The sequence below is a fragment of the Serinus canaria genome, chromosome 12 (assembly GCF_022539315.1).
Source record: "Serinus canaria isolate serCan28SL12 chromosome 12, serCan2020, whole genome shotgun sequence".
In the NCBI taxonomy this organism is placed as follows: Eukaryota; Metazoa; Chordata; class Aves; order Passeriformes; family Fringillidae; genus Serinus; species Serinus canaria.
Window position 1 is genome coordinate 16,265,225 of NC_066326.1, and position 17,889 is coordinate 16,283,113.

Genomic DNA, 17,889 nt, shown 5'->3' on the forward strand with positions numbered 1-17,889 from the left:
TCTGGGCATGTCCAGGACCCCAAGCACAGCTTTTCCTTAGAAATGTTGGTGTGCACCCACAAAAATCCCAACACAGGCACTGTTGGGGAACTGCTGACAGGCTCTGGGCGAGTGGGATGGGATGGACAAGGTGCAACTCCACCCTTGTGCTGTCCCTGCAGTGTGATGAGAACAGCACGTTCAACAACCACGCGCTCTACCTGGGGCTGCCCTGCTGCAAGGAGGATTACAACGGCTGCCCCAACATCCCCTCCAGCCTCATCTTCCAGCGCAGCACCAAAGAGACCTTCTCAGTCTCCACACAGCTCTCTTCTACCAAACTGACCCAGAATGGTAAGTTGCTGATCCCTCAGAACTGCCCAAGGCAGCAAGAATTAGGAAAGAAAGAAAACAAATTCCCTGTTAGCACTTCTACACAATCCAGAGTTTTTGCTTGGCTTTTACAGAATGGCTCAGTAAATAAGATTTTTTTTTTACAGCAACATCCCTAAAGCACAAGCAGACAGGAGTGGATTGTCCACAGTGCAGTGTCAAGTCACATAGGGAAAAATGTAACCTTTACTCTTTTCAAAGCCCTTTACCTTTCCTCCATTCCTTTCTCCATTAGCAGTATTCAGTATTGACTCACTCCGTATTGTACTTCTTGTTTTCCGTTATATATATATATATATATATATATATATATATATATATGTCATTTCCCAAGAAGTGTGGACTGCATCCAGAGGTGGAGTGCAAGGTGATGAATCTCTGATTTGCCTGGGGTTGCCATTCTTCCCTCTGTATGTGGTTCTAGCTCTTCCTTCCTCTCTCTGCAGTGGATCTGCTTGCCCTGCTCAAATGGAAAGCTTACCCTGATCGAGTGATGGATATTCTGGGAAGACTGAGACACGTCAGTGGCGAGGAGATTGTTAAGGTACTACATGAAATAACAGCCTCTGGATGTATCTGTGATAGGCAGTGAGTTCAGACCTGCAGGCCACTTCTGAAGGTCCCCTCTTACTGTGCTTTTTGATTCACACTGTGAATTTTCACCCTGTATGAATTGGGATTTTATTCTGACATGAAACTGGACAGGAAGATACCCTTGAGAATTAGTGCACGGTCAGTCTGTGGGATCAAAGCAGACTAATCCTTAGTCAGATTCTCTCAGCCACGTGTGCTGGGTCCTCAGCACCAGTGGTTCCAGTCTGCAGTCCCACACAGCTGCTGGTGCAGACACAGACCCTGGCAGGGACTCTCTGGTGCATCCAGCCAGCACTGCACCAGTCTTCTGGCTGCCAGCTCATCATTTCACCAGGTTTTGTAGCCAGTGTTGCTCTACATGATAATCTTGTGTGGCCTGAGCTTCCTTAGGGCCCAGAACATCCAATTTTGAATACTTGTGGTCTCAGCAAAACAAGGTTCATTCCAGATATGCCTCTGATAATCTTAGGTGTGCTGGGAACTTTCTCTAGGATTTATTTCTATAAATCTGGAAGTAAAAGCTGATTTCTAACACAAACAACCAAGGAGAAGAAGCTGAAGACAAATCCTATCACACAATAAGTAGTTTATCATTAAAGCCACTTCGCTCATTTGAGTGCTGCCATATCTGTTATTAATGTTACTATTTGTGATAACTTGGCAACAGTAACAGGGGAGCACAAATCCCATTTATAATGGAATTCTTCAAGAATGTCATGTATTGTACACCTCATTTGTACGGCAGTACAAGTATCTGGTTTTTATAGAGAAAGTAAAAGAAAGATATGGATTGAATTATTTCATGGGGAGAAGTAATTGATTCTCCCCATAAATCAGCTGTCATTTGGCACTGGGATATGAGGAACAGAATGTAATAATTCAGAAAAAAAGACATTTTATCATTTCAGAGACTTCATAAATTGTTATAATTTATTTCTTGTTGTCCACATAAGAAATTTAAGTAGAATAGATTAAAAAATCATGAGAGAATGTGCAGTTAACGATCTCCAGGAGTCTCCTTAACACTCATCCTTTTGGAGACTGTGCTTTCAGAGAGAAAATCACTGAACTGTCAGTGCTCAACAAGCTGTGGAGTTAAGGGTGAAAGAAGCAATTGGCAACATGTAACTTGCCCCAATTAATGCTTGTTAGAAAAGCTTTTCTTTCTTTGCGCTTTGCCCTGCACTGTCATTTAACAAAAATTTCAATATTAAACATAATTTAATGTACTGCCCAGCCTCAGATTTGATGCTGAACAGTACCTGAGACTCCAATGATTTGAGAATGAGAGCAAATTCTTTTGCCACTGGTGTCAGGCAGCACTTCAAGTCAGTTTAAAGTGAGAGGAACACTCAGTCAAAAATAAAAATTAGGTATATAGTACATATTTCTTATTTTTTAGTTTTTTGTCACTTCTGTTTGAAAATATTACTTGAAGAAAAAAGAGAGAAAATTTTCTTTGTAAAATCAAATTAAAATCTATCACATCATATGGGTGAACCTGAAGTGATTTATCCTTGCCAAGTGTTTCACAACACGATATTAACATGTATGAACTAATTAAAGCAGGGGAGAAATAACCTTTTGAATACAATTGAAGTTGAAATTCTTTGTTTATGTCATTTTAGTTCCTACAAGATATTCTGGACACATTGTTTGTAGTTTTGGATGACAACACAGAGAAGTATGGTCTGTTGGTCTTTCAATCTCTGGTAAGCTGCTGGATTGTTATTTACCTCATGCTCAGTGAGTTTTAAGTTTCTTCTGATCATGTTCTTAGTATTGTACTTCTGTCAGATATGAAATACTCAGCTGATCCAGCCATGCTTGCTGTAATGATCTTGGGTGAGGAGGGCAGGCTGACCTCAGCACATGCAGGGGCAGCAGTATTTACTGTAACATGGGAGAAACAACCTGATCACACAACAGTGACTGTTTAAAGCAGCTCATGTATTTGAATGCTCCTTACCTTGGGTCACTTGTTTGTAATCACCTGGCAGCAATGTGCAGCTCCTTGAGTTGGGTTCCCTTCTCCATGTCCCCAGGTGTTCATCATCAACCTGCTCCGTGACAGCAAGTACTTCCACTTCCGCCCCGTGATGGACACCTACATCCAGAAGCACTTTGCAGGAGCTCTGGCTTACAAGTAGGTCTTGTGTTCCTCCCTTTGAGAGGTGGCATCACCAAGCTTGGGAATGGTGGCACCATCAGGATCACAACCTTCCTGGCAGCAGTGTCCCCAAAAGTAGAGCTACTCACCTGGAAGTTTTCCAGCACAGCTGTAGGGAAAAGCTGCCAAATGTCACCAGTGGCTGAGCATGATTAGACATTTCTCTTTCCCTTCTGGACTGGCAAATCTTTCTTTTCTTTTCTTTTTTCCTTTCTTTTTCTCTTTTTTCTTTTAACTGAATAGACACTCAGTGACAACTCATTATCAGTCTGTAGTCTATAGAAATGAGCTCCCAAGACCATGTGCATTCCTCATCTTAAGGATGTTGGGATACATGACTTGTGTGAAAGCTTAGAGAACTAATTGTTACTTCCAAAGTAGACAGATATTCATATAAGATGTTCTATTTGGTTACAATTTAATTTCAGTAGATCAGAAATTTAAATTTCACTGTCACTTTGATGATTCTGTCTTATTTCCTGGTATTCAAAAGAGTCTTGCATCAGAGAATGAGACAGACCTTTTGAAATCAGTAACAGTTACCCCTCAGGTTGTTGGTTTTTTAGACCTTGCTTTTGTATATTTGAGTATATTCTATCTTTGGCCACAGTAAATTATAAAAAACAGCTAATAATTTCTTTTGATTATTTTAAGCAATTCACATTTTTGTGTAATTAAAATAAATGTAAAAAATACTCTGTCAAAGGCAGGTAGAAACCCATAGATAATATACAACACTGGGAAGGCATAGTCGTGTTCAGAGGGTAAAAAGGTGTTCTGCTTTGTGTTACGTAGCACCTTCTTCAGAAAAAACAAATGTATTTTGGTAATCTGATGTCTGAAATAAAAATGGGTTTAATACAGCTTTGTAAGTTAGTCCAGATGGTCTCGTGTACTTAGCAAAATAGATGCAGGTATTTTCTTTGTGATCTCAGTTTCTAAAAGCTTCTTACTAAGGTGAGAGCTGGGATTTCTTATTAAAACAAATGTATATTTTGGTCTTAGAACCATGCCTTTATCAAAGCTATCTTTCTAACAACATCTTTTTTATGTGCTCTTAGTGTTCCTCATGGTCCAAGTCAATTACATAGAAGAAATAATTTCCTGGTTTTGAAACTTAAATAAATGTAAATACTATGTAAATTCAGTATCAAGGACAGCTGTAAGTGACCACTTAAATAGAGTGAAATGGGACTGGTTTAGAGATCTGTCCCTGAACCCAGAATGTTTGCTGACTGTCAGAAGTGGTGCTGAAGGCTGCTGTTCCCTGTTCCCTCAGGGAGCTGATCCGCTGTCTGAAGTGGTACATGGATCGCTCGGCCGAGCTCGTGCGCCAGGACCACATCCAGGAGGCAATGAGAGTAGGTATCCAGTGGGGCACTGGTGCCTGTTCCTCTGGGACACAGAAGGGCTGGGAAAGCTGGAAATGGAATCAAGGGTAGTGTGGCACTGGTTTCCTATAATTGTTTAGCCAGGTCTTTTTTTATATAGCCACAGTTTTATTTTAGGGGGAGATTGATGCTTGTGCTGAAAAAATTGAAAGAATTAAGTTCCCTTTAGCCCTTTTGAAACCCTGTGGAGAACTTAAATGGGGCTTAGATCCATGGCCAGTGCATAAATACTCCATTGATGTGGGCTACACCTTGCCCTCCAAGCAGCAGTAGATTTGAGTGTATCAGGCATGGGTGATATGGATCAAAGTTTCACTCTTCATTTCTGGCTGTGGCACAGCTCCATTGTAGCACAGGTTGAAGTCCTGGAGTATTTTAAGCAGCCAGGTAAATGAGTCTTTAACTGGATGGAAATCCTCAGTAGCAAAGGACCTGACCTATGGTTCTGTGATAGGAACATGATGTCCCAGGGAGGCACAGCTGTGAGAAACACCAAGAATATTTTGGTGCTATTACAGAGAAATTGGAGAATAAATCAAGTATTCATTTTACCATGTGTAAGCCTGGAAGTCAGTGGGACAAGTGCATAAATACAAGATTGCCAGCATTTGCAGGAAGATGTTTTTCTTTGGGTGAATGCCCATCTGCACCCTCTGCCTCCAATTGAGCTGGTGTCCTAGCACCTGAGTCTGGACACTTGGAGAACTGGAAGCAGTGGCAGTGATCAGCCCTTGGATTTTATCACTTGTCAGTTCAAATAGGTGTAACCTCTTCCAGTTGAAGGACACTGCCGATGCCATCCTCTCACTTTCCAGATCCCCTGCTAGGATCCTATTCAGATAATACAAGGGCATTACGTCTTTGCTTGCTTTGGCTTTGTAGATATTGACATGCTTAGGAACATCTTCTTTGGCATCTTCTACCACAGATTCATATGGAATGGTAAAAATAGGGCAAAGATGTCTTTTCAAGGAATTTGCAACTTTCTCATTCTTTTTTTTTTTCCTATCATTATCTTCCTTTTTTTTTTAATTGAGAAAAAAGCTATTACAGTTATGAGATGAGATCTCCAGCTGAAATGACTTCAAGGAGGTTTTCTTGCCTCTCAAACCACTCATTAGTGCTTTATCCAGTGCAGCAAATAGAGATGCAGGATGTTGTCCCTATGTGATCTGCATTTGTTGAACCTCATAGCAGTCCTATTTGGAAATAGTAATGGCAGGAATGCTGGAATGTCTTTCAGCAGCTGGGGTTAGGGAAGTCAGTTTGTGAATATGGTACCCTGTGTCTCAGCCTCCAAGGCAGCTCTTTGCTTACTCAGGCTCTCAAGTGCTGGCCTTGAATGTGGCTGTTCCTTCTGTGAGGGAGGTCAGTTTGCAGACCTGACAGCCCAAGCCTTTCCAAGCACAGGAATTAAAATTGCCAGCAGAGTTTGTGCAGACCTGACAGCACATCCTCTGCCACCCACGCTGCTGTCACATCTTATTCAGACAGTTGCCTTTGCAGGTATCTCTTGCAGGCCCAAATTCAGGTCTTCAGCTTCTCCCATTACAGTGAATTGACTGATTTCCTTCTTTGTTTCCAGATTGTATTTCAGGCATTTGGAGAAAGTTTGTACCAAAGACATTATCATTGCTAATGTGTCATTACTAGTACCAGATTCTCCTGTTGGGGATTTCTGTGGTCTTTGATGTGTTCACCACACTCTTTGCATTAGAAGTTCTTTGAGAAGACAGGATAGCTCTGTATCCCTTTTCCCCCGAATTACCTGTTCAGTGTAGTGCCCTAAAGCTGGTGCTGAAATACTCTGCACTCTTTCGACTCCTGGCTGCTCATGTACATTCATGATGGACATGCAGATGTCTCAGAGGATTCTGATTTCCAACCCTGGCATTAGCAAAGAGAGTTCTAGAGGACTTCTAAAATTTCTTACCTCCCTCAAGACTGCGCTTAATTCTCAAAACCTCCTGTGCATCCTGGAGGAGCTATAACTGAAAGGAAATTTCTACCTAGAACACAGCATCATGCTCCTTTATTTTGCCCTATACAAAGCTCCACAAAAGCTCCATCCAGGAACAGCTGCCTGTGCCTCCCAGGGGATTTCTGTAACCAAGTGTCCATGAATGGCTCCACAGCCAGTTTTGCTGTCCCTGAGGAAATTAAGAACTAAGGAACTGTGTCAAGGAAATGCCCTTCCAGCTTCAGTTACCTTCCAGCAGAACTATTAGTGGGTTTTGCCTAGATTAGGGAACCAACAGCAAGGGCTTTTCTCCCTCAGGAGGTTTTCCCTGAGTCTTCCCTGTTGGTCACAGGGCAGAGGTCCTCACTTGTTCCATGAACATGCACATAGACTGTGTTTGTAAGGGACCTACTTTAATTTGACACTGATCTTTTATATCATGCCAAACATCACTGAAGGCTGGGAATTTATCTCACTGCACTTGTGTGTCTTTAGTCACAAATTCACATCATATTTGTGGTGCTGTAGGTAGCAAGAGCCAAAGTTAGTCCTGGTGCTGACTTGTGCTGCCAAGACTTGGTTTGTGTTTTTAGCATCCCAACCACGTGTGCAAACACTGGGAACTCCTTGGTTCACTGCCTGTGTGGGCTCACTGTCTGTGCTAAGGAAATGCAGTGCTCTGAGCCCTGCTGTCTCACCTTCCATGGGGAATTATGGAGGTTCACACACAAATGCTCTGATTCACTGCAAAACCTAATCCTCACATTGAAGTTATGAGCCTTCAGATGAGAATTATGGTTGTGTGTACTGAAGGCCTAAAGCAGCTCCTACGAGCAGTGCGTGTGCTGGGTTTGGTGTTGGCACAGGGCTGTCAGCCTTGGAGAGCTGACTGGGAACCAAGTGGCCTTTGTCTTGTCTGGAAACAGGAATGCAGCTGATATTTCCTGATGAAGTTCTTTAGTGTAAGGAAGCTTCACTGAGAGATGGTTTAGTACAGAAGTTTAAATAATAACTACTAATTACCAATGTTGCCATAATTTCGGGGGGGGGGGAGGCTGTAAGAGTCAATGGCATTATGAAATCCATGATGGCTTTATGAGGAATTTCACATTTCCTTTCTGTATTCTAAAAGCTGTGCATTCTAAAGCTTACAACATAGCACTGCATGCTTGTGCATATTGTGTGGTGGTTCAGTGAGGGACTCTTATGGGTGTAAAAATATGTCTTGGGAGCAAAACTTATATTTGAATTAACTTCCAGTTTCCCAGCATTGAAATGAGACCAAGAGCATTTTCCATGGAATACACTGAAATATTACTAAGGTTTCTGTACAGCCTATGATTGCTGAATCTCCAGCCTGTTGCTTTCCTGTGCTGGGTTTTGAGGATGTCATCAAAACATGAATTATGTCTTCCCTCAAACCTGCTTTGCTGGTGAATCCTGTTAAGCACCAACAGAAGGAATGGTGTCCTCGATATTTGGTATGCTCTGGCATGGCCAGTTGTGCACAGCCAGTATCAAGGAGGTGTGTGAAGTGTCACCTTACTGGGCTGGTGTCTCAGAACTGTTGATAGGACAGTGACTTGTTACAGCTGTTCAGAACAATGTGTTTCCTTCATGGTCACTGCTGCCAAATCAATGCAGTTCTAAATAATGCCATTTACAAAATTTTGAAAGAAAACAGAACAGCTTCTTCAGACACTTCATTGTGCCAAGTCACGAGAAAACCAGAAGTTTCGTACCTTGACCAAAATTTTCCTCAAATGATGTAACTCAGATTTGTCTCCTTTGATGTAAATGCATACTTTTTCTGTTAGTGGGACATGCAAGTAAAAAAGATTATTGGTTGAGAATGGGTACTTGCCTAAGAGTAGTTCTTCCTCAACTGAATTATGTAACTTATAAAACCTGTTTTTCATTCTCCTTTCTAAAGCTCAAGAATTTAGTTATTATGCATGTAGAGACTTCCTGATTCTCTTTAAAACTCCTTTATTTTTCTTTCTCTCTTTTTCTCTGTCTTGATCTCCTTCCTCTCCTGCTCCTTAAGGCCTTGGAATATCTTTTCAAGTTCATTGTCCAATCTCGGATCCTTTACTCCAGAGCTACTTGTGGAATGGAGGAGGAGCAGTTCCGCTCCAGCATCCAGGAGCTTTTCCAGTCCATCAGATTTGTGCTCAGCTTGGACAGCAGGAGCTCTGAGACTCTCATCTTCACACAGGTTTGCTATTTCCTGCACTCCCACTGGCAAACCACAAGGCAGCTGTTCCTGCACGGGTAGGAGGTGTGGGCACATGGGGTGAAATGCAGGTCAGTGGAGTTTTTCCCCCAACAAGCTGGTGATGCTGGAAAACAAGACACCCATTAATGGCATTAGACAGTGGTTTTGCACAGGTGAGCTGGACTGGGGGCACTCTAGGAGGAAGTGACTTCTCACATGAGAATGCAGTTTTTGCTGTTCACAAAAGTAAACTGTGTTTTCAAGTCTCCCTCATTCCTATGTCTTATGGTTGGCTGTTGCAACAAAGCAGATGGGAATCAATTTCTTCATGCAGAAAAAGCCCATCCTTTATTCACATAGTTCATATTTATAGGAAATATCAGAAGGCACTGTGTTAAACCTAACTGGTCAGCAATTTACTGACACTATTGGTGGGTAAGTGGCTAGGGTGTACATCTGTCAAATCTCTCTGTATTTGGTTAGTTTACATATTTTCTTCACTGATTCTTATGGGACGGATTTCTTGTTTAGAACAGGTGCAAATGGTTTTCTTACCAGAATAGCTTGTTGTGTTAACTGCTTTCATTCTTATGATTTTTCACATGGGAAGTTAGCTAGCAGCACTTAGAAGAAATAACAGGCCAGGTGCTAATTTAGCCTGATTTTATAAGGCCTTTCTTTTATAATATCTACTTGTATGCAACAGTTGGCCTCAAGAATATCTAAATCCTTCATTATAGTACTTCAAATCAATACTTAGGTCACAGCAGCATCACAGAGAGAAGTTCAGCTGATGTATTTGCACTCAGGTAAACAATTCCAGCATGTGCTAAAATTACAGTCAGAATCATGTGCAGCCTGACCACAAACATGTTGTGATGCCCATACTCATATTTAATGCATCATTAAATATGACCCAGGGGACTTCATGAAGATTTTATGTGGGCTGAAGACAATACTTCAAGTAAGTAAGGATGCTGCTGAGTTTTGGGCTCAGTTTTAAAGACCTCTGTAGTGCCTTACATACTGCTGCATTTAAATTTTAAATGTCAAACATCCTGTTTGATGCCTCTGCTCAGAGAATGTCAGAATGGAGCACCCAGAGCTCCCTGGTTAACGTGAAGGTGGTTTGTAATCACTAATGCAGAATTACAGGTGTTTGGAACACCTGCTGTATTTTGCAAAAGAAGCAGCTGCTGTGAACATTGCAGCCAAGCAGTGACTCTGCTGGTTCAGGAAGCTGCCAGTGGAGTGATCCTTTTCTTAAGGAGCTGCTCTGAAAGACTTGAGAACAGCTGCTCTAATGTTTTATTTAATCACCCATTAGTGGGTATAATAAGATGAGCCAGGAACAGGAAAAATCAGTGCACAGAATTTTGCAGACAAAGTGATGGTGAATGGAAACAGTATCTGCTGAATGTTTTCCAGTTGTGTTGGTCCCAAATAGAGAGGGAGAGTCACTTTGAGGATGGGGGATTTTCCTTTTTTTCCTTTGTTTCTCTTCTTAATTTTTTTTCCTCCCTTCTCTCACTGTGCTATTTCTTACTTTGGACTTTTGTAATTTGTAAAGCCTGTCCTTGTTGAATCTTTGAAAAGTTTACTTTTTGTTTCCCCCTTGCCACTGTGTTGCCCCCTGACCCCCTTGCCCCGTAGGCCCCCCAGCCTGGAGGGCAGGCGAGCGGAGCCGGGACAGGTGCCCCACAAAAAGGTGGGGGCACAACAAGGCCGACATTTAATTCTGTAAGTAATGATCCCCAGGACTGCTCAAGTGTTTCATTGTGGATGTTCCCAGTTAATCTCCTTTCCCTACCCCAAACACTTTTCCTGCGTATAAACTAGAGTTTGATGTTTAAGTGGCCGTACTTTAAAACTTGGAGATGTTGAATATTTCAGTTATTCATGGACCAGTTTATGGGATCCACACACCAAAAAAGACAGTACTGAGGGTGTACACAAGATTATAGAAGTCAAATTTTTCAGGGGAGCCAAATGTTTGTTTCTTATTTGATTATTAGTTCTGGAAATCTGGACAATAGTTAAATACCCACAGAAATGCTTGAGGCCCTGGCAAACATAATCTCCCTCACACTTGTCCTCTTCTCCAGGATATTTGAGAGATCTCAGTATCTCAGTTTTTTCCAGCAATGAGAGTAAAACTGATTTCCTTCCTCCCAGGCAATTAGTTTGACATGAGTAATGTTCCAGTATATTTTAGGGTGTTGAGCAATATGGAACCCTTCAAGGAACTGTTGAAATTATGTCACCTCAGGACGGCTCCAAATCTTCCTGAAGAGATCCCATGCCTACCCTTGAATTGCTAGGAGTTATCCAGAAATCCTTCTGCTTTAAAAGTAACAAAGTTTAGGAAAACTCCTGTAAGGATTTGTTGGGCCAATATTGTAATTTCACTTCTGTTATCCCAAAGATAATGACAGTGACTGGATTTGAGGCTGTTACTGCCTTCCAAGAGTACCAGGAGCTAGTGAAACAATTTACACTTATTTATTTTGTTAGTGCATTGTAGGTATGCAGGAACAAATAGGTGACAACACCTAGGAGGCCTTGTGGGGGTTTGTGTAATCTGAATTGATTGCAATAAAACAAGATTTTGAGAGAGAACAAGTAGAAGAAGGAGGTAAATTTATATTCAGAACAAGTTCATGAGCTCTACCATGTTAGTTGTAAAAATAACTTGATTTTGCTCAAATACTATTAAATAGATTTCACTGTTGAAGGAGAAAAGACTTGGCAAAGAAGGAGGCTGGGATTATATGGATTAGGAGAGTCATGGCAGTATGGAAGAGATAAATGTTTATGCAATGAGAAAACAAAAAAATCTCTGAGGAAGAGGAAAAGTCTCACCACTCTGACAGTGGTGAGACTCTGGAAGGGCAAAGCTGAACAGAGATCTGCAGTGAAGTCTGGTAAATCTGAACTTGTGCAGGAAATCACTGAGGGGTTTGTGTGGAGGGCTTTGGGGAAGGGAGGTGGCAATGGCAGGAATGGAAGAGTGGAGGTGAGGCTGGCTCAAGAAAGCAACCATCTAGGAATTAAAATAGTTACAATGAGGAAGCAGGTGTGAAGCTTGGGTAGGATGTGGAGGAATGGAAGAATTTTACAACATTAGAGGTGGTGGCAGTTGTTTGATAGGACACCGAATGTGCAGAACTTGAGCACAGGGTGATGCATGGAATATTCTACTCCTGTGAAAAAATTAATTGAAGAATAGGAAATAAGAACATGAAGGGATTTTTGTTGCTATTGTGCTGAACCATTTCTGCACTTCAAGAAGCACTTTCAATGATAGCTCCAGCTTACTGGAAATATCTGTTACTGCAAGAATCACATGCACACTCGCATGATGTGATGTCTGTTTCACATGGACTCACACCCCACCCCTGCTGCAGAAATCCTGGAATGTCACATGGCAGAGCTGGTTAAGGGTCTGTCAGCAGGTTCTTCACTTCAGAATATTTTCTGAAGAGTTTTAAGTGTCTTAGGTAGTCACTTAGTATTAACAATTGGTATAGAACTCTCTAATCAGAAGCAAGAGTTGTATTAACTGAAAAAAGTAAATCAACAAAAATGGACTATCTTGTCTGATATCTCAATTTTTCTTCTGTTTTATAAGCTGTCTCCTAAATACAGGAGAATCTGCATCTATGTGCTCTACTTATCCTAAGATTCACTATTGCAGCAGCACTTGATTTTTCTGTGCTACATGTGACTTGTTCACTCTGAGCTCCAGGTACCACCAGCCATAGCACAGTCCGTAGTAGCTTTTGTGCAGACCCTAGTTCAGTGTTCCTGTTGTTCCCACCTCTCTGCACTGATGCAGGTGGGGAGCTGCAGGTGCTGAGCTGCTCCTGTCCCCGCAGGCTGCCCTGCTGAACTCGTTCCCCGCCATCTTTGACGAGCTGCTGCAGATGTTCACGGTGCAGGAGGTGGCGGAGTTCGTGCGGGGCACGCTGGGCAGCATGCCCAGCACAGTGCACATCGGCCAGTCCATGGACGTGGTGAAGCTCCAGTCCATTGCCCGCACGGTCGACAGCCGCCTCTTCTCCTTCTCAGGTGAGGGGTGAGGGGCTGCTGCTCGCTGAGGGCAGCAGCACCTTGGGTGCTTTTGCAGTGTCTCTGTTGGGAATAATTCCCTGCTGCATGTCAATAATGTTGGTCACTATTTCTCTTGGCAGCGTCATTGATAAATGTATTCATTGGCTCAGTTGGTTGGAGCAGGGTGGTAATAAAGCCAACGTTGAGGGTTTGATCCCTCTTTTCCCAAGGGCTTGCACCTCAGAGTTGGATTCCGTGATCCTTGTTTGTCCCAACTAAGAATATTCAGTAATTCTGTTAACTCTGTTCAATACAAATGCTTTACAAGTTTTACTGTGGTAGGAAATGTTTATAAATCCATCCTAGATAAATTGTAGTTACTAAAGGTTGATTAACATACATTTAAAAATTAGTTAATTATTAAAACTGCCACGTCTCACTTCACATTTCACATTGTTCTTACCATGGACAGGAAGAAAACCTCCCTTCCAGCCAACTTATGCCTGAGAAGCAGGGGGATAGTCATGTGAGAAACCCACCACATTCCTCTAAAGTATCTTTAGTCTTTATGTTGTAACTTTAGTATTTCTTAAGCTCAACACTTTAGTAACTCTTTAATTCTTAAAATTTCACTTAAATATACTTACATTATTGCTTAATACTGTAAAACAGAATTTTAAAAAATCTTTAAGAACTCAGTGGAAAATGGCTGAAGATTGTGAGTGTGTTTCATACATGAAGGTCTGAATGAAAGAAATCATGAAGGTAAAGTGGAAGATAGAAAGCTCCACTGGGTTTCTCTTTCCTGTAGTGAGAATCTCAAGTTAGTGCACTTAAATTATTGTACTCAGTCCAAGGTGAGAATGATAACACCATAGAATTTTGTCAAAACATCCATTGTAATTGTTTGTAAATATTTTCTTTCCTTACATTCGTAACAATTTTCGTTCATTCAGAGTCCCGGCGCATCCTGCTGCCTGTGGTCCTTCACCACATTCACCTTCACCTACGACAGCAGAAGGAGCTGCTTATTTGCTCTGGGATCCTCAGTAGTATCTTCTCCATAATCAAGACCAGTTCTTTGGTAAATCTGCTATGTGATTTCAATTTTTTATTTGGTTTAGTTAAATGAAGAGTGAGACATTTTTATAGGTTAATACAGTTTTTTCAAAGAACCTTTTAAGAACAAGATCCTGCTGTCAGCAGGAGAACATCTGAAATGAGGGTCTGGCTCTGTGTGTGACTCAGAGCATTCTGATTACACAGTGTGCTTGCTGTTAGGAGGGGGGAATCACATATACCCTCACCAGCTTTGACACTGTTTAATTTTCTTCATGCAATCCCAGAACTTGGATGTCAGTGGAGTTTAAAAGTTCTACTCAGCTCAAGGACTCATAGTTCTGCAAGAGACAGTAACTAGCACTTTGTGGTTCACATTAAAAGAATACTCTAAAATTATCCAATCAATGAATTCCCACTTACTTCTGGAAATTGCTGCTGAGTTTCAACACCCAGCTTTGACGGTCATAATACTCTGTTCTCAAATGGTAACTGGATCATGTGAAGCAGTGCTCACAAAGAGGGGGTGGTGAAGTTTCCCCACCTGACTAAAGTAGGAAGCTCATGGTGCTAAATATAATTCATACCAATGTGTATTTCCAATTACAAGTCAAGGTTCTGTGTGAAAGGAATGAGATGAAAGGCATCATGGAAATAAGCTAAAATAATACTGCCGTGGAGTAAAGGTTCCTGAACATAATCTGCTCCTGTTGTGTTCTAGACCTTTGATTATAGACTAACCTTTATGGCTGTGACCCTGAATGTTTCCATCAGAGACTGTCCAGGTAACACACACACACTGACAGAACAATAGGATCTGGGACCAATGAGGAATTTGATTATACTTCTGTAAGCCTGTTTCAGAGCTCTCTGTCCCAGGGAGCCTGGTATGGCTCACTCAGCAGAACTGTCTTTACCAGTTTCATTTCTCCAGTTCCTAACTGTTTGCTCACCACTTGCTGTAGGAGGGAGATGTCGTGGAGGAGGTTGAGATGATGGTGGAGAGCCTCCTGGACGTGCTGTTACAAACTCTGCTCACAATCATGAGTAAATCGCAGTCTCAGGAGGCGGTAAGAGGGCAGCGCTGCCCGCAGTGCACAGCAGAAATCACTGTTAGTAACTAACAATCAGTTTCTATTTCCTGCTTCTCTAACCTCTGGTTCAGTCCCTCACCACCACTGGCACCTCATCATCATCTCTGCTGCATGAATGCCCAGGGCTTTGTCTCTTTCCCTTAATAAGACACAAACCCATTCCTTTCTCCCTGTGCCAGTGAGGGCTGCAGGAAGCAGTGTAGCTCAGGAAGCTTTAGTGGATTTCCAGATTATTTTCTTGTTTGCCTTTGCAGCTGTAATTGTGAGTTATTGCTTAAGACTCGAGGTACTAGGGAGCTGCCTGGAGCTTCACCCCTAAGGTGGGATCACCAAGGGCTGTAATGAGTATCAGGCTGTGATCCCCAAAACTGAGGATATGGCAGTGCTCTGTGGTTAAATCCCTTTACTTAACACCCTGGAGAGCTCCTGTCCAGGTCACTGATTACTTCATCTACATGAAACACAACATACTTTTTCAAAAGAAATTAAGAGATGCTAAGTCAAGTGGGCTGTTGAGCTTGGTGGGAGAAGCCACCACTTTACCCAGGCTGCCAGCCTTAGACACAGGGAAGAAATTTTTTTTTCACGTGTGGTGGAAGAGAAGAAAAAGAATAGAATTTTGATGTTCAGCCTTTTTCTTTCCTGGATTTCTGCCCTTTTCTATTTTAGCCTGTTTTTGTTTGTCGGAGTCTCTAATGCAGCTTTTGCACAATGTAGGATGTTAAGCTGCTGTTCAGAACATCCTTTTTTTAGACTTGTTTTTTAGCAAATGGCTGAAACCTCAGCAACACTGCTGGGGGCAGATGTGCATTAAGGTGCACTTCTCACACAAGAGAGAAGGTTGGATCTTTCCTTGTTAGCTCAATTAACAAGATGTGCTTTGATACAGAAGAGAAAGAGACTGGTTTGCAAATGTCCAGAAATATCTTAGTTGCCTTTTACTGCTGCCATTTGACTTACTGCTGTTTCCCACATGCCAGCCCACACAGAAAAGCACATATTTCTTCCTAGTGAGGTTCAGCCCTGGAAAGTTTCTTGCAAAAACCTATGTCAAAGCTTCTGGGTAGATGCTTGAGCCATTTAAGAGTAACAGTATAATGGAAGGCACAGTCCCTTGTATTTGCTCCTCTATTTACATTTCACAGCACAGTTATATATGGATTCTTATTAGATATGGCTTAGATTTGTTCATTTTCCAAATTAGTTTCTCTGCTGCAGAAAAAAATAGTGTTGTGCAAGGGACTGGCAGTCAACAGACCCAGTCCTGATGTTTTTGGCACCACTTTGCTTGTTCTCTTGGACAGATTGCTTAACTTCTCTGTGCTTTGCTTTCAGATTTGTAAAATGGGGGAGCTTCTCTTTGGAAAACACTTTGGGATGCTGTGGTAACTGGTTAGGGTGCATCTGCTTTGCAAAATTACAGAAATGTTATTGTTGCTCATGTAGGCTTACCCAGACTGTGCTCAGGAAATCTGGCTGCAGATCTGTCAGTACTGGAGCTTTGACAGCACAGAACTTGGTGAACACTAATAAGCCATATATTTACAAGCTTCCAGACACCTTCTGTAGCCCAGCCTGATCCCAAGCTGTCACTGCTTTACTGGGCAGAGTCACTTAGTTCAAATAACTGCTGGTCTGTTGGCATGAGCTGCAGTCACACCTCTGACAGACACTGTGTATTAAGTACCTGAAAAAGGTATTGTCAAAACCTGCATGCATGAAGGGGGATTTGTTAATGTCTGTATTAATGATTTTAAATTGCTTTTGTTTAGACTAAAATTTTGATTAAAAGATCTTTAAAATGGGCATCTGTGGAGGAGCCTTCTGGATAATACAGTATCCCTGTATTAACAGTAACTCAGGAACTGTTAGCCTGCAGTACTTTCAATTTCTGCATGTCAGCTGTCCCCTCATAGGCATTGGGGCCATTTCAGACCCCTCCCTTTGTACCTTCCCCTGGGTTAAGCTTTGTATTGTGAAATTTCAGATTGTCTGAATGAAAGAGTTTCTCATTTGGTCAACAGGGAGAATATGTCTCCTGCCTTTTATCTTTGCTTCGTCAGATGTCAGACACTCACTTCCAGCACTTACTGGACAACTTCCAAAGCAAGGATGAGCTGAAGGTACAAAAGGATGTGATGTTTGTAGGGTGATTCCCTCAGAATGGGAGAGCAGAGGGGAATCCCTCCACCATCACTTGCCTGTTAATCATTCCTATCCACTGGCACTCTGTTCAGGGACCTCCCTTTCACTTTTACAGTCTTTGTTGTAGTGTTGCAAAAACACATTTAAGACCACAGGGCACTGAATTATCTTTATAACAGCAAATATAGTCCCAGGATAGATGATGTTGGACATAAAGGATATTGTAATTGTTACATATAAAACACAGGCAGAGGAACAGGGCTTTTTAATCCTGTGAATGTGAAGTCAGTTGTTGTGTAGCATTTTGCTACATGTTCAGTATGCACCTGAGCTTTCTTACAAAGGATATCGATTTTATGCCAGAAGAGAAATTCAAGCCTTTTGGGGGTTACAAATGTCTCTAGCAGATGAAATATTTTTTGGGAAAGCTGTAACCTTACCACTCCACTTGCTGCAAGCTCCTTTATGAACATCAGTTTAAATTATGTCTCTCCATGAACAGCAGGGGTTGGTGAGGGGCACAGACCTCTGACATTTTGAAGTGGCACATCTCACATCTCATACCACCAGAACTTCTTAACTCAGCTTCAGTGAGGAAGAGGAGTATCTGCAGAAACAGCCTGTTTAAAAGGCAGACTAATCCTATAAATAAAGACAAGCTTTTATATAAAATTATTTTGTTTAGCATGGCACTCAAATATGCACAATAAGAGCAATGTAATGTTACCTTAAAATGTTCTGTTACCTTAACAAATGAAATGGAGAAGCAGTGAGAAGTCCTTTCTGGATAGACTTTCAGCTTTTAAATATTTTGTGTGCATATAGAGAAGCTG

General features: G+C 41.8%; 1 protein-coding gene across 10 annotated transcripts in view; it reads left to right on the plus strand.

Moving 5' to 3' along the window:
- DOCK3 (dedicator of cytokinesis 3) overlaps nt 1-17,889 on the plus strand; it is a 181,216-nt gene that overhangs the window by 116,710 nt on the left and 46,617 nt on the right. For 6 of the 10 annotated variants that reach the window (XR_007778606.1, XM_050979181.1, XM_050979182.1 and 3 more), the window contains 11 exons: nt 162-333; nt 819-916; nt 2,595-2,678; nt 3,012-3,112; nt 4,416-4,497; nt 8,535-8,705; nt 10,359-10,445; nt 12,584-12,776; nt 13,715-13,842; nt 14,783-14,929; nt 16,936-17,034. Coding sequence is in view for 9 of the 10 variants with exons in the window: in XM_050979181.1 (XP_050835138.1) it covers nt 162-333; nt 819-916; nt 2,595-2,678; nt 3,012-3,112; nt 4,416-4,497; nt 8,535-8,705; nt 10,359-10,445; nt 12,584-12,776; nt 13,715-13,842; nt 14,783-14,929; nt 16,936-17,034 (1,362 nt within the window). In the remaining variant the exon portion in view is untranslated. The remainder of the gene's footprint in view (nt 1-161; nt 334-818; nt 917-2,594; nt 2,679-3,011; nt 3,113-4,415; nt 4,498-8,534; nt 8,706-10,358; nt 10,446-12,583; nt 12,777-13,714; nt 13,843-14,782; nt 14,930-16,935; nt 17,035-17,889) is intronic. The other 4 variants (XM_050979184.1, XM_050979189.1, XM_050979183.1 and 1 more) reach the window with 3 other exon arrangements.